Source organism: Schistocerca nitens, chromosome 2 (assembly GCF_023898315.1).
Source record: "Schistocerca nitens isolate TAMUIC-IGC-003100 chromosome 2, iqSchNite1.1, whole genome shotgun sequence".
Classification (NCBI taxonomy): domain Eukaryota; kingdom Metazoa; phylum Arthropoda; class Insecta; order Orthoptera; family Acrididae; genus Schistocerca; species Schistocerca nitens.
In genome coordinates, this window is record NC_064615.1 from 533376300 (window position 1) to 533392661 (window position 16362).

The 16362-nt window shown below is 37.9% G+C and overlaps 1 protein-coding gene across 1 annotated transcript in view; it reads right to left on the bottom strand.

Moving 5' to 3' along the window:
- Positions 1 to 16362, bottom strand: part of LOC126236523 (sterol regulatory element-binding protein cleavage-activating protein) — a 277503-nt gene that overhangs the window by 81418 nt on the left and 179723 nt on the right. Inside the window, exon 20 of the mRNA XM_049945889.1 lies at positions 248 to 395. Within this exon, the coding sequence (XP_049801846.1) occupies positions 248 to 395 (148 nt within the window). The remainder of the gene's footprint in view (positions 1 to 247; positions 396 to 16362) is intronic.

Here is a 16362-nt window from a genome sequence, read left to right on the forward strand (position 1 = left end):
CACAAATCTAAGGATGAAATCATATGCAACAGCACGAATATAAACATAACAAACAATACGCAAACATCAGTTAACACTCTGTATTTTAAGCTTAGGTTAATATTAACTTTACAGAATTTGCATCACAAATTATTTACAGTGGACATTTAAAAAACTTGAAAACAATAGGAAACCAAAGCAGCCATTTGCAGAAATTAACAACTGTATAAAGTACAAACAAATATTTGTTTTTGGTAACTTTATTTACCTGTAAGTAGGTCCCACACGCAAAGAAGTCCATCTTGGCTGCCAGAACCAGAAAGTAATGGAGAAATGCGGTCAATAAAAACACAGGTAATAGGTCCACAATGTCCATGCAATGTGTACAGGGGCCGCTGATCTTCCAACCGAAAAACCTACACAATAACAATAACTGTTGAAACATATATTATTGTGAAGTACCAATTTAATGTTTTAAATACATTCAAAAGAGAATGGTCCAACCTGCCATATGAAAATCAGCCATAATATTTTGTCACTTATAGTTTACCTCGCTTTATCTACATGTTAACTACAAACAATTGATTTGATTACTAATAATATAGCCGGCCGAAGTGGCCGTGCGGTTAAAGGCGCTGCAGTCTGGAACCGCAAGACCGCTACGGTCGCAGGTTCGAATCCTGCCTCGGGCATGGATGTTTGTGATGTCCTTAGGTTAGTTAGGTTTAACTAGTTCTAAGTTCTAGGGGACTAATGACCTCAGCAGTTGAGTCCCATAGTGCTCAGAGCCATTTGAACCATTTTTGAACTAATAATATATTCACAACAGTTTCTCTGATATGGATGAACACCAATTCTACATTTCTAACTCTGTAAGCATCAGATATCAGCGAATAATGGTATGAATCTTTACCAGTGGCCTTTCAGGCACTTGTCTTCAGAGGTGGTTTTGTTGTCAGCTAGCATATGTCACCTGTGGATTCAGGCATCTGATATCATGGTAAACTCAATTCACAGTAACATTTCACTACATTATAAAATATAAAATTATGGGAGCCGTTTTGTAAGCATATTTACGGCTAGTTTTCTTCCACACTATACATGTAAACAGAAAAGATTGTCATGAATTCAGTTCCTAGTTAAAACCAATTTTATTGATTGTATTCTGTGAAATGCTGCTTCTAATGAAGAATGAATATTGGAGATAATATTGTTTCACAAATTACCTAGAAAATGTTAGCTGCTGAGACAATACAAATTATTTCCTCTGACAGAGCACATGTAGGATGATTACAGAAAATATGTAACGCGATGAAAACAGTTTATGCACATTTCTTTTATATCTATACAAAGACTTCAAGTAGGCAGCATGATTCTGTGGCAGATGAAGTTCTGGCATATAGTGTAGTGAACTGTTAGGAAGAGATTACCAAAGAACACACAGAAGATTCAAAATTTGGACGAGACTCTGGAGCAGATGATGTAGCTACTATTTCTACAGTTTCAAACAGAACTACAATAACTTCCAGTCCTTTGGGAAATGTCTTCCTCCTGAGGGCATAGGTTTACTGTTGAAGTTGACATTACTCACTTCCCAAAGATTTTTTCAACCTTTTTCAATACTGATCTTGTGCTGATTCATTGACATGAACTACTACCATCCCATAATTCAAGGTGGACTTGGGAACACGTATACACTGAGCAGTTTTATTGATTACTATTTCAAAGAATACATACAGACATGTACTTCATTGTCATGCTGGATAACTTTTTTTGTTGCTTAAAGGGTTAAAAACCACATGCCAAATTTCAGCATTGATACAGACTGGAAAAAAAAAAAAAACTAATGAAATTTGCTGGCTTGGTGCTTGCAACTAAGACATGCATATCCCTCCATATTGCTAGCTGCACTTAAGGCAAGTTAGTGTGCATGATCTGGGATGTGTGTTCGTCTTTTTATCACTGCAGCATTCACTGTAGAGGAACTCCAATTCATGACAGTTAAAAACAGGAATCTAATATTTTTTTAAATTTCTGATAAGGGTTTGGAACACCAATATTGTGATTATAGATGGAATTTTAGCAAATATTATGTAGAGTTCAATAACGCTATGTGGGGAAACGTGAATATTTTTCTGCTTTCTATGGACAATGGATGCCAACTGATGCCATCAAAAGAAAACATGGATGAAAGATTGTGTGAAGTCCAGAACAGGGGTTAAAGTTTAAAAATGAACACTTAAATAGTACAAGACATGTGGTTATAAGCAATTAAATACTGGATATTGCAAACTGCAGATCCACCGATGGAACTTAGCATGCCACATTTGACTATCAACTATATTCAAAAGAAAAGTCATGAACAATTTCATCAAAGAAAAAGCAGTTAAGTTTTGTTTGACTGCAACTAGTAAGAAATCTCTCTCTTTCTCCAAGTTGGATTATTCACTTCAAGAAATCACACAAAATTCTGTGTACAAAAGTAAATAAACATTTGGAGCATTGTATATATATTTCATATTCTTTTTTCATTAGTTACAAGGAGTGTTAACATGTTGGGAATCGTGTATTTACTCGAATCTAAGCCGCACCTTTTTTCCGGTTTTTGTAATCCAAAAAACCGCCTGCGGCTTAGAATCGAGTGCAAAGCAAGCGGGAGTTCTGAAAAATGTTGGTGGGTGCCGTCGAATATATGTAGCGCCACACAGGCATGCTTTGTAGGCACAAAGATAAATACTGGCACCAAAATCTCTGCGTCAGCAAAAAAAAAAAAAAAAAAAAAAAAAAGGTGGAAGACGAGCCTTTTTCCTCCGCCCAGAGTTTCGACCACTGCATTTTGGTACATTATCCAACGAAGTAAATACAAATTCTGTATTGTTGATCTTCGAATGTAGCAGCATTTCAATGTACTACGAAAATCCGACTGGCAAGACTGTTTGGGATGTTTGTCAATATGGCCAACTCTACGTTCTGAATTTTTTCCTACCTGTGAGAAGAGATGGTTGCTAATAGGAGCTTTTATGAATTGTGAATCACATGTAGTATTCTCTTCGCCATAAGATTAATACGAATATAAACATTTTGCCATGTATTGTTTCATGTTATCTACTATCTCAGTTAAATCCTGTCTGCCTAATAAACTATGAAACTAGAGTGAGACAACAGCAAACGCGGAAGAATATACATACATATCATGTCATGTTTATATTCATATTATTCTTATGCCTGATAGTGATACAGTCAGAAATGAAGCACGGCAACTGACCAGATTTTTAAATCTAAGATGACTCTAATTTCTGTGCAGAATGTAATGAACTAAAGAGGCACCTGCAAAGATTTTCAAATGGAGAAAAATTTTCGCTAAAATTTCGTTCAGAACATCATCTATCATACGCAGTCTATTATTTGGTTCTTGTTGATCATTATCAAAGAAAGCAGTAGTATAAGTAACAACAAATGTTTCGCTAATGAAACGATTCCTCTCTATTTTTTATTTGTAAGCGGCGGTAGCGCGCACAAAAGCAAGCCACGCCGCGAGCGGCAGCAGACCATAAACACGCACTATCAGAATGCGACAAACAATGCATGACATAGTACAGTAATGCATTTTCAGCTTAGAGTGACGTAAACACCTATAACAAAGAGAACGGCACTTATCAGATCAAAGAAAAATAAGCAATCAATTCAAACCAGACGAAGCACGTGAAAAAGGAAGGATATCCGTATAAATACGGACAGAGCGCGTGACGCGTAGCAATGGCTACCTGGTAAACCGTAACTGCTAAGCTTACGACTCGAACCAAACTACTGCAGCTGTATCGTCATTCATTCGACCTAAATTGTGTCTCATATTACAATTAGACGAACTTTGTTTCGATTTGGAGGTGCGGCCTAAAACTTTTCTCTCCCCTTGAATTTCGAGTCTCAAATTTCAGGTGCAGCTTAGATTCGGGAAATTTTTTTTTTCCCCTTGATTTCGAGTCTCATTTTTCAGGTGCGGCTTGGATTCGAGTAAATACGGTATTTGTGTTTGCTCCTTAGCAACATTGAAAGATAAGGAAGAAATAAAAGTTGTATTTCTCTATGAATATTTTTGATTGATTTTAGTGCTAGTGCCACAAAATAATGAGAAGTAGTGAGAACAGAACATCAGATCACAGAATGTGAGAATTTAGGGCTGTACAACAGGAAGTTTTAAATGCAGAAATCTTGAAAAAAATGTCACATTTCGCTTTTTTAGTAGTTGCCAGTTTTTGCCAGCATTTAAATTCTGTACACAGAATTTTTACAAAGTTAATTAACAGTGGGAAGGAAATCATAAAACATTTCAACATGACAAGTTTGAACAGTTCATTGTCAGTATTAAATATAATCATATCAAATAACCAAAAAGTAAGAACTGGAGTTCAAATTGTGGCAAAGGTAGGATACATATAGCCTTACACAGGACACAAAAACAAACAAGAAAAGAAGATGGACAAAGGCACATATACAAAGAACGGACAATATAACATAATATACACACAGAGTCATAATTATAACCAATTCCAACTGGACCAATCAGCCTTGCACTTGTATTATTATTTAAAGTTTTTGTAATTCTCTAAAATTCCTGTTAGCTTTCTGTCTAACAGTTACGTAAATAATTAAATTAGAATACACTAAACTAGTTATCATTGTTGTTTAATGGCCAAAATCATACACTGGGGTGTCCAAACACTCCACGTCAGTCCTAATGAACTAAAGTCAAAATAATAATAATAAGTGTATTTTTTTAAAATTTTACATCCATTTAATTATTGTCTGATTTCGTGTTACCCCTTCAGGAGACGCCACCAGAACGAAACACTGTCCTTGTGGGTGAGGGGGTTTGTTTGATCCAATCAAGTGGAGGGCTATACCGGTGGTAGTGTAACTACCAGCAGGGCCTCCCAAGCCAGACAGGTCTCCATAGAGGATCCAGACAAAGTGTGTCTCACAACGTCCCATCTAGTGTCCCGTCTAGTGTCCTGTCCTGTCCTGTCCTGTCCTGTCCCATCCTATACACTCCCTTCCTTTCTGTTCCTCCCTGTGATTGTGTGGCAGCAGACACAGTCCCCCCAGTGTGGACAGTGGAAGATCCTTGGAAACCAGGACAGCATTGATGCACATAGGACTTACTGTAAATGGATGGATAGCATTCTGTAGTCATGGTGAAGACAAGCTATCTAAAGGGTAAGGCCCTGAAATAAAATCTTGGCAGGTGTCTAGGCCATGAGGTGGCAGCCCCACCAGGACACTCGGGGGCTGTGGGCTGATAACCTGCACCAACAAAGAAACACATATCACAGAAACTAAAAGGAGAAACAGCCGGATGGATGAAAAGTAAAACCCGTATTGGTTTTTGGAATGTAAGGACATTGAGAGAGGCAGAGAGGCTAAGACAGGTTGAAAAAGAGATGGAGAACTATCGACTAGATATATTGGGACTAAGTGAAATAAGGTGGCCAGAATCTGGGGAATTCCAAACACAAAATGGTTGAGTGCTGCTGAATGCAGGTCAGACAGGTGAGGACGCAAGGCATAGGAATGGTGTAGGGCTCTTACTATCTAAAAGCAGCAAGAAGAGCTTAGTGGAGTGGAAACCAGTCTCAGAATAGATAATAATTGCACCCTTTAAAACAAATTTGTGATATGTCACTGTAATTCAATGCTGTGCACCTACTAAAATAGCTAAATGAGAATTAAAAGATGCATTTTCTACAGAGCTTAACGGAGTCCTTAGGCAAACAAATTCTAGGGACATAAAAATTTTAATGGGTGACTTGAACGCAAAAGTTGGTTCAGAAAAAGAAGGGCTTGAACATATTATGGGTGTGCATGGCGTGGGGATCAGGAATGTAAATGGTCAACTGTTGATAGATACGTGCGCTGAACATGACCTAGTCATTGGAGGCACATTGTTTCCACACCGTAACTGCCATAAGATAATGTGGGTTTCTCCAGATCACGTTACCGAAAATCAAATTGACCACATAGTCATAAGCCACAAGTTCCGACACTCTGTGTTAGATGCCAGAAACAGAAGAGGAGCAAACGTTGGAAGTGACCACCACCTAGTTTTGGCAGAATTCAGACTGACGATAGTGGCAAATAGAGCCAAGCTCAATCACAGGTGCGAGAAAATAGATGTGGCAAGGTTAAAAGACCAACAGATCAAAGAAACATTTGCCCTTGAACTACAAAATAGATTCCAGGTCCTCTCTGAAGAAAACTTTGTGGAAGAGGGAATTGAAACATGTTGGCAAAAAATCAAAGACAGTTATTTAGATGTGGGAGGAAAAAAATCTCAGGATTTAAGGCACATCAACGGAAGGAATAGATCTCCGATGCTACATGGAATGAAATCAGCCCCAGAAAAGAACTAAAACTTAAGTTAAATCTTTCTAAGACAAGAGCGCAGAAGAGCGAAGTGCATAAAGAATACACGGACGTGAACAAAAAAAGTGAAAATATGGCTACTTAGAGAAAAAAGGAAATGGATAGATAAGCAAGCAAAATTAGCAGAAGAGGCAGCAAGACAAGGAAATATGAAGGAGCTCTACAATATAACCAAACAGTTGTCAATGAAGAACTTCAGATATGAAGGACCAGTTAAGAACAAGGATGGGGTGATGCTTACAACTCAAAAGGCACAGCTACGGAGATGGGAGGAGCACTTACTTCAAGGAACTGTTAAATTGTGAAGACAACCAAGAGGAACAGGTAAGAGATGTTCCGGAGGAAGTCAAAGAAGATCAAGATATAAATTTGCAGTGCCCCACAATGGACAAAATGAGGATGGCTTTGAAAACACTAAAGAATACAAAGACTCCAGGCCTAGACAACATAGCACCCAAGTTCTTAAAAGCCGATACTGAAAGTACTGTTAAAATGCTCCATCCCTTGCTGAAGCATATTTGGCTTGAAGAGAAATCTCCAAAGGAGTGGAAAAATGGATTGGTGGTAAAGCTCCCAAAAAAGACTGTAACAATTGGCGTGGTATTACATTGTTGTCAGTGCCCAGTAAGGTCCTCACCAGAATTATTTTAAACAGAATTAAAGAGTCTCTTGAAAAGAGACTGTGTAAAGAACAGGCCAGTTTTAGGGCACAACACAGTTGTGTTGATCTTATTAACACTCTTACGATCATTTTAGAGCAAAGCAAAGAATTCCAAGCAACCACGCACCTGGCATTCACTGATTTTCAAGCCTTTGATTCCATGAAACAAAGCACACTGGCAGGTGTTGCGGAAGTATGGCATACCACAGAAGATCTTAAACATCATAAAATATCTATATGATGGCTACAAATGTTGCGTACTCCACAAGGGAAATATGACAGAAACCATAAAAGTAACAACTGAAATCCGGCAGGGTTGCATTTTATCACCAACACTTTTCCTACTTGTTCTAGACTCGGTTATGAGAAGAGTCACAGCAGGCAGGACCCGAGGAATCCAGTGGGAGATCCATGAACGTCTAAGAGGATTCGGATTTTGCTGACGACATAGTTTTATTAGCTCAAAGGCTGACTTTTTTTTAAAAAATTTAATTGTACGGCTAGGGCCCCCCATCGGGCAGACCGTTCGCCGGGTGCTGATCTTTCAATTTGATGCCACTTCAGTGACCTGCAGTCGATGAGGATGATAAGATGATGATGAGGACAGCACAACACCCAGTCCCTGGGTGGAGAAAATTCCCTGACCCAGCCGGGAATCGAACCCGGGCCCAGAGGATTGACAATCCGTCACGCTGACCATTCAGCTACCGGGAAAGGCTGACTGATATGCAAGCGAAATTAAACTTGCTGAAAGAAGAAGTAGAGAATGCTGGCCTGAAGATAAATACTGGCAAAACAAAGGAAATGAAAGTACATTCAGGGAACATGGAAGTGCCACTGTTAATAGGGGAGCAGCAGGTGGAGACTGTCAACTCATTCCTGTATCTGGGTAGTATAGTGACGGAAGATATAGAGCTGGAGATGACGTGAAAAATCGCATTAAAAAGGCAAAAGCTGCCTTCATACAATTGTATCCAATATGGAAAAATAGAAATATCACGTACAAAACAAAAATCCGTATTTTTAATACAAATGTGAAGGCTGTCCTGTACGCCAGTGATAGCTGGAAAATGGATAAAAAGGTAACATCCAAGTTACAAAACTTCAGAAACAGATGTCTTCGACGCATCATGAATACCTGGTGGTCAGAAAAAATATATAATGAGGAGCTCTGGCGAATAACAAACCAGATACCTATAGAAGACCAGATACGAGAGAGAAAGTGGGGCACACCTTGAGAAAACCAAATGGAGCCATCGAGAATGGAATCCCCAGGGAACAAGGAAGAGAGGAAGACCTAGGGGCACATGGAAGAGGACAGTGGAAGGGGAAGCAAAAAGAGTGGGCAAGACCTGGGCAGAATTGAGGCAAATGGCCAAAGACAGAGACCGATGGCGAGTTCTCCTGGATGCCCTATGCCCCCATAGGGGCCAAAGGAATTAAGTAAGTCATTTCATGTTTATTAAGTGAACCAACTGCTGTCTAATACCACTATTCTAGCTGTTTTCCAAGTGAAATAAAACTCTTGGAGTAACCTTCCTTTCTGCTACTGTACAATAACAAATAAATCTGCAGTATGTGTATGTATGAAGAAAATGACAAATGAATACATAGATTATTTGAAGAAGATGAAGTAGAAGAAATGTAGAATAAGGCAGATTCAGAATCATCTGATGAGTGAGTAAACTGGAACATGAAACTGATAAAGACTGGGATGGAGAGGATAAGTTTTGAAAATAACCATTTCTACTTGGGAAATGACAAAGCAATGAAACAGATGAAAAAACCTCCAAGGAAAAAATATAGGGATGCAAACTTAAACTACTATTATTCATCTATCAGAATTGTGCAATCAATCTTAGAGTGCTTACTTTTGTTTTTTGAAGAATGCTTCCTTTTGTTGTTTGATGAAGGTAAGTTTGTAAAAAAAAATATGTATGTATAACAATGTGAACATAAGAAGCATTCTGGGGAATTTTTCCAGGAAATGAAATTCCAATGAGACAGATGTGGCTGAAATTAAGGATTCTACTGCGTTACCTATTTTTGCCAGTTTTCACCATTCTGGACATCTGAATTCAAAGAACTGTGGGACACAGATGGTTTTGCAATTGAGATATTTCACACTACAACGTGTTCCTAGGCATATAGTTTGACAACTTTCAAAGCAGCCACGAGAGAAACAAAATAGATAATATTAGGAAAATATTTGAGCTGTGCCAGGAAAATTTTACCTAGAACTACACAATGTGTGAATATACTGCAGTGGATGAACAGTTAGTCATTTTAAAAGGAAAGTGTAGTTTTCACCAGTAGATACTAAGTAGGATAGCAAAGTATGATCTGAAAATTCGAATGCCCTGTGATGCCAGGACTTTGTACGCCCTTGCCATGGAGATATACGTCAGAAGACAGCCAGATAGGCCACACAAAGTTTCAAACTTGCTGCAAGATGTGGTAACTTGCCTGAGCAAGGCAACTGAAGGGGCTTGCCATAAAATAATGGCAGACAAATGGTTTTACATGTTGCAGCTTGTCTAATTTACCAAAGAAGAACAAGAATGTGATACTTTTTAGAATGTGATACTTTTTTCATCCATACACTTGGATAATAAAGGAGATGACAGCAAAGAAGAGGAAAAAAGGCCTTGAGACTATCACAATGTACAATTCCACAAAAACAGGAGTTGATACATTGGATGAAATATGCAGCACCTAGTCCATGTCAAGAAAAACAAGACACTGGTCCTGTGCAATATTTTCCATTTCCTGGATATTTCTGGAATAAATGCTCAAATAATATTTTCCAGAAATTATGAGATCAATAATATGACTAGGAGATTGTTCCTACGAGAACAAGGAGTTCAGATAACACAGCCAGTTATACACGAGAGAGGAGCAGCAACAACAACATGCTACCATATCCATCAAACAATAAGTGGTCAAGATGACAACAAAATAAGATGAAAACCATGGGTCTTCAACAGAAAAACCAGGCCTTGCAAACAGAAATATGGCCAATATAAAAAACAAGAAGGGAAGGTATGAAAACAAAAAGTCTTGGTGCAAAGTTCATAAAGAAATGTGTCCAAGTCATACGGTTACAATATGTAGTGATTGTTTCAATAAAGAAAATGTTTTGCATTTATAATTAAACATAAAACAATTAGAAAATATTGAAACTTGACAGAACTAATAGATATAAAGGGTGGTCAGAGAGAGTCTGAAAAGCTTGTAAGAGGAAGTAGGTTGTGCTGAGAAATAATTGTTAAGAAAAAAATTTTATATGTTGCACTGTTTTCGTATTAATTAGCACTGAAGTTAGCTAATCAGGCCATTACAAGTGCAAATTCAAGCCGCCCCACAGAGACGGTGTCACCAAATGCATTCTTTGTTTTCTAAAACCAAAACTGGACATCGAATGGCAGTAAGGACTGAACCCAAGCCAAAAGCTGAGCAGTCTCAGGCACTATCACCTACACTAGGAAACAACTGACACCAACTGTATCTGGTGGGCCACTTGAATTTGCGCACACAATGGCCCGATTGGCTAACTTCACTTGTAATTAACTCAGAAATGGAATCACAGTGGTAATTTCTTCTTAACAATTATTTATCAGCATACCCTGTAACACCCTTACAAGCTTTTGACAGTTTCTGAACAACCTCTATAACACTCGAATGTGGAAAGAAAGAAATATAAATTCTTTTGATTACTGTTTGTAGTGTTAACGATTAAATTAATATTACCAATGCATAGAAAGTGTATAAACATGTGGAAGAATTTATGAATTCAATATCATAAAATTACAACATTGATGTTTTGCACTATAACATTATCCAGATTCTTAAACCTTGGGGTGTTTCCAATGCCCCTCATCAGTACTAACAATATAATACAACATGCCAGTCAATAAGGGTTAAATAGATTTTTTGTTTGGCCAGCTTTTGCCCACTTTAAATATTTGATGACTATAGGTTGGGCCATATCTTTGAGAGCACAACTGTCTTCAACTTCAGAAATAATAGTAGACTTCTTGTGGTTAGCAGTACCGTATTTACTCGAGTCTAAGCCGCACTCGAATCTAAGCCGCACCTGAAAAATGAGACTCGAAATCAAAGAAAAAAAATTTCCCGAATCTAAGCCGCACCTGAAATTTGAGACTCGAAATTCAAGGGGAGAGAAAAGTTTTAGGCCGCATCTCCAAATCGAAACAAAGTTGGTCCACTGTAATATGAGACAATTTAGGTCGAATGAATGACGATACAGCTACAGTAGTTTGGTTCGAGTTGTAAGCTTAGCAGTTAAGCTTTACCAGGTAGCCATTGCTATGCGTCAGGCGTTCCGTCCGTATTTAAACGGGTACCCTTCCTTTTTCACATGCTTCGTCTGCATTGAATTGATTGCTTATTTTTCTTTGATCTGATAAGCGCAGTTTTCTTTGTTATAGGTGTTTACGTCACTCTACGCTGAAAATGCATTACTGTACTGTGTCATGCATTGTTTGTCATACTCTGATACTGCGTGTTTACGGCCTGTCGCCGCTCGCGGCATGGCTTGCTTTTGTGCAAGCCACCGCCGCTTTTAAAAAATAAAAAAAAAAAAAATAAAGAGAGAGAGAGAGAGAGAGAGAGAGAGAGGAATCGTCTCATTAGCGAAACACTGGCAAGAGACAGCTACTTGTTGTTACTTACACTGCTGCTTTCTTTGATAATGATCAACAAGAACCAAATAATAGACTGCGTATGATAGAAGATGTTCTGAACGAGAGTTTAGCGAAAATTTTTCTCCGTTTGAAAATCTTTGCAGGCGCCTCTTTAGTACATTACATTCTGCACAGAAATTAGTCATCTTAGATTTAAAAATTTAGTCAATTGCCTCGCTTCATTTCTGACTGTATCACTGTTTAGCATAAGAATAATACGAATATAAACATGACATGATATGTATATTCTTCCGCGTTTGCTGTTGCCTCACTCTAGTTTTGTGGTTTATTACGCAGACAGGATTTAAATGAGATAGCGGCAAAAATGGTTCAAATGGCTCTGAGCACTATGGGACTTAACATCTGCGGTCATCAGTCCCCTAGAACTTAGAACTACTTAAACCTAACTAACCTAAGGACATCACACACATCCATGCCCGAGGCAGGATTCGAACCTGCGACCGTAGCAGTCGCACGGTTCCGGACTGCGCGACTAGAACCGCTAGACCACTGTGGCCGGCAGATAACAGCAAACACGAAACAATACATGGCAAAATGTTTATATTCGTATTATTCTTATGGTGACGAGAATACTGCATGTGATTCACAATTTATAAAAGTTCCTATTAGCAACCATCTCTTCTCACAGATAGGAAAAAATTTAGAACGTAGAGTTGGCCATATTGACAAACATCCTAAACATTCTTGCCAGTCGGGTTTTCGTAGTACATTGAAATGCTGCTACATTCGAAGATGAACAATACGGAATTTGTGTTTACTTCGTTGGATAATGTATGAAAATGCAGTGGTCGAAACTCGGCGCGGAGTTACACTTTTTTTTTTAATTTATTTACGGACGCAGAGGTTTTGGCGCCAGTATTTATCTTTGTGCCTACAAAGCATGCCTGTGTAGCACTACATATATTCGACGTCAGAACTAAGTTGTGGCGGCACCCACTGACATTTTTAAGAACTTCCGCTAGCTTTGCACTCGATTCTAAGCCGCAGGCGGTTTTTTGGATTACAAAAACTGGAAAAAAAGGTGCCGCTTAGATTCGAGTAAATACAGTATGTTTACTGATACGAAAATATCTTGCATGCCCAATTTGACATTTCGTGAATAACAGAATGTGATTTTTATTTCGTTTGTACCATAAAAATGTTTGTCACTTTCAATCATAATTTTTGTTTAAATTATAATATGCACGATGCATTTTGGAAAACACTTGCCTTTTTCACCAGTTTTTTAAAATTTATATTGCTAGCTGTACCAACCATGCTCTGCTGTGACTCGGTCTGCTTAAATGGAAAAGAGAGAAAAGAGAAAGATGATGTTTCTAATAAGTATGGGAATTCGATATATGTCCTAATTCCCTTTCCTCCCATCTCTGTCCATCTGCCCATCTTCTCTTCTTTGTCCATCACTTTCTCTTTCTAACCATCTTATCCTCCCTCTTTCTCCCCATCTTCTCCTGCTCTCACCCTCTCTCAGTCAATCATCTCCTCTACCCCTTTCTCTGTCCACCCTCTCCTTGACCCCCCCCTCTCTCCATCTCCTCCTGCCCCCTCTCTGTCCATGTCCTCCTTCCCATTTTCTATGTCCATTTCTTCCCATCCACCTGCCGATCTCTTCTTCCCCTCTCTCTGACCTTGAGCCTTGTTTATTGTCATTGCAAATTCAGATTCTGCTGTAGTATTCTTATCATAAACTAATAACCCATAAATACAGCTTTTCAGTTTGCTAACAATGTTTCACTACATATATTACAAACATAAATATATTTGAAAAATAAGCACCTAAAAACAGTCCCCATATTAGAATTCAATGATGCATCAAAATTTCAAACCAATCAGTCATGAACTTTTGAAGATTAACAATTTTGAAGACTTCAACATTTACATGCCATTTCAATAGGTGTACAAAACCATGTGAGTATTCGAAAGCAATGTTGTGTCAAAATTTCAAAGAAATCCAAGAACAACTTTTGGAGGTTTGTGATTCTGAAGAGAAGAACATCTATGTTTGCACTTATATAGAAACTGTAAATGTTCCTAATCACAAATCTTCGAAAATTTTTGACTGAATGCTTTGAAATTTTGACACAATGTTGCATATGTAACATATAACTTTTTATAAATTTAATAATAGGGAAACAATGTTACAAAAAAGTCTCAAAAAGTTATATTTACAGGTATCTAAAAACATTTCTGAATTAGAATACAACTCTGTGTCAAAATTTCCTGCAATCAGTCAAAAACTTACAGAGACACACGATTTTGAACAAACGGACATTTACATTTTTATTTATATAAATGGCGAGTTGGATAAGATACTGTGTGACATGTTGCATCCTTATTCCAAAAATTTACAGTTACTAATGCTTCAGATCCCACAGATAATGGGAAATGTGAAAGAATTTTTACTTAACACTATCTGCAGAAACAAGGAATAACAACAAATGTTTGCTTGTTTGCGTCAAAATTAAATTTCCAGAATGATGCAGAAGTTCACATGCAGCAAGAATTAGGTTTAACTCATCACAATTTAATGAAAAACACACTTTATGTTATAATTACCTATTCAAACAATTCAAGGGCATCATACATAATATAACAAATTGTGATTGGTTGAGGAAAATCTTTTGTTGTTAAAATGAAACTATTATTTTCAGTCACAGGTTTTGAGAACAAGTTTATAATAGAAACAATACAGAGACTGGGTTGTGCTTAGTTGGTTATTTCAAGGCAACACCTGTGATGCTAGATCACAGGACTACAAGACGCAGTGCATCCAAATTTGGGCAACAACTTTTATTTCTTCCTATCCTGATCATGTAAAAAAGGTCATTTATTGCCAGTGTCACTTGGACCAGCCTTTATATATTTAGAACTTTGTGTTGACAAAACACTGTTGACAATTTTGTTAGGTTTTCTCGACAAGTCTGAGCATGAAATACACATATGAGTAGAATGTAGATGTACAATCTACAAATATGTGTATTTTATACACAAACTTGACAGCACGAGTGATCTACAAATGTAAATACTTCACATCCTAATGATTATGCAAGTGATTAACATGATTCTATTACTTCACAAAGATAACTGATGAAAAATCAACCAAAAATCTTGGAAACCAACTATTGACCAAATGGATAAATCCATAGTAAGGCCATTTATTCTATTGCTAGTGTGGCCTGTTCATTTATGTAAAATAAATCTTCCAGGCATGTTGGCAATTTCATAAAAAAATAAGCTTTAATTTGTAAATTGTTTCACATTCATTCCTTAGAAGCAAATATATCCCTGAAGAGGGACATATCAAAAGGAATTTAAAGACCATCCTCTTATGGCAGTTAAACCGTGATCAAAGAAAATATTTACTAAACACGAGAATTTCTTAAAACTATGTTCATTCATATATTGGCTTTTACTGTAACTCCTGTTGTTTAACTGGCATGCAAAACTGACACATTATCATATGATATAGCAGTGCCAGAGCTATTCCAAACTATGATACAATGTTCCTTTGGACATGCATGGACATACGAAGGAACAGGCACTCCACCAACTACTTTCATGAAATACATGAAATGTATTCACAGTTACCTGAATGGACAACCATCAGTTGTATAATGGAATGATGATGATGAAAATTTTTGCCGGGCCGAAGGAACATTGCATCATAATTCAGAATAACACAGACACTACAGTATTGTACTTCTCCGCTGACACCGGGCAAGCAACTTTCTAGTAAAACACCTCCCCTGTACAGGAATATACGAGGGGCGTTCAGAAAGTAAGCTCCGATCGGTCGCGAAATGGAAACGACTATGAAAATCCGATAAAGCTTTGCACAGATGTGTTGGGTAGTGTCTCTAGTATAACCCCAGTTAGCATCACGTTGCTCTTCTCATTTCTGAGCTCGCAGTGAGTGCGTAAAGATGTCTAGAAAATAGTGTCTGCCGCCAAGTACGAGGGCCTGGTGAGAAATTTCGCCTGAAGCTATGCAGCTAACATTACATAACTGTCGTGCTGTTTCTTCTTCAAGACAATTCTCAGCCGCATTCTGCAGGGGCAATGAATATGCTCCTGCATCGTTTTCAAATGGAAATGTGAGATTACCCACAATACAGTCCGCAATTGTCTCCCCCTGAGTTTCATCTCTGGTCACATGAACCGCTGTCTTTGAAGACAACATTTTGACACAGACAACGAGGTGTAGGCCAGCGTGGAGAATTGGCGGAAAGCACTGGCGGCTGCCTTCTATGATGAGGCTATTGAAAAGTTGGTACAACGCTATGACAAAAGTCTAAGTCAGAACGGCGACTACGTAGAGAAGTAGCTGAAAGGTGTAGCTAATTGTTACAAGTAAAACATTTCTGATGTTCACTGTGGTTTCAATTTGGCAATCAATCGGAGCTTACTTTCTGAACAGGCCTCGTACATAATGGATGTACGAGTAAACATTACATCACAGTAGATTTTTCTTTCACACGAGTTCTTACATGGAGAACTTTTTCAGATGGTTTATAAACAGAGGTAACTGATGTGTCTCAGCTTTACAGAGATTAACTCGACACAATTCTCAACTGT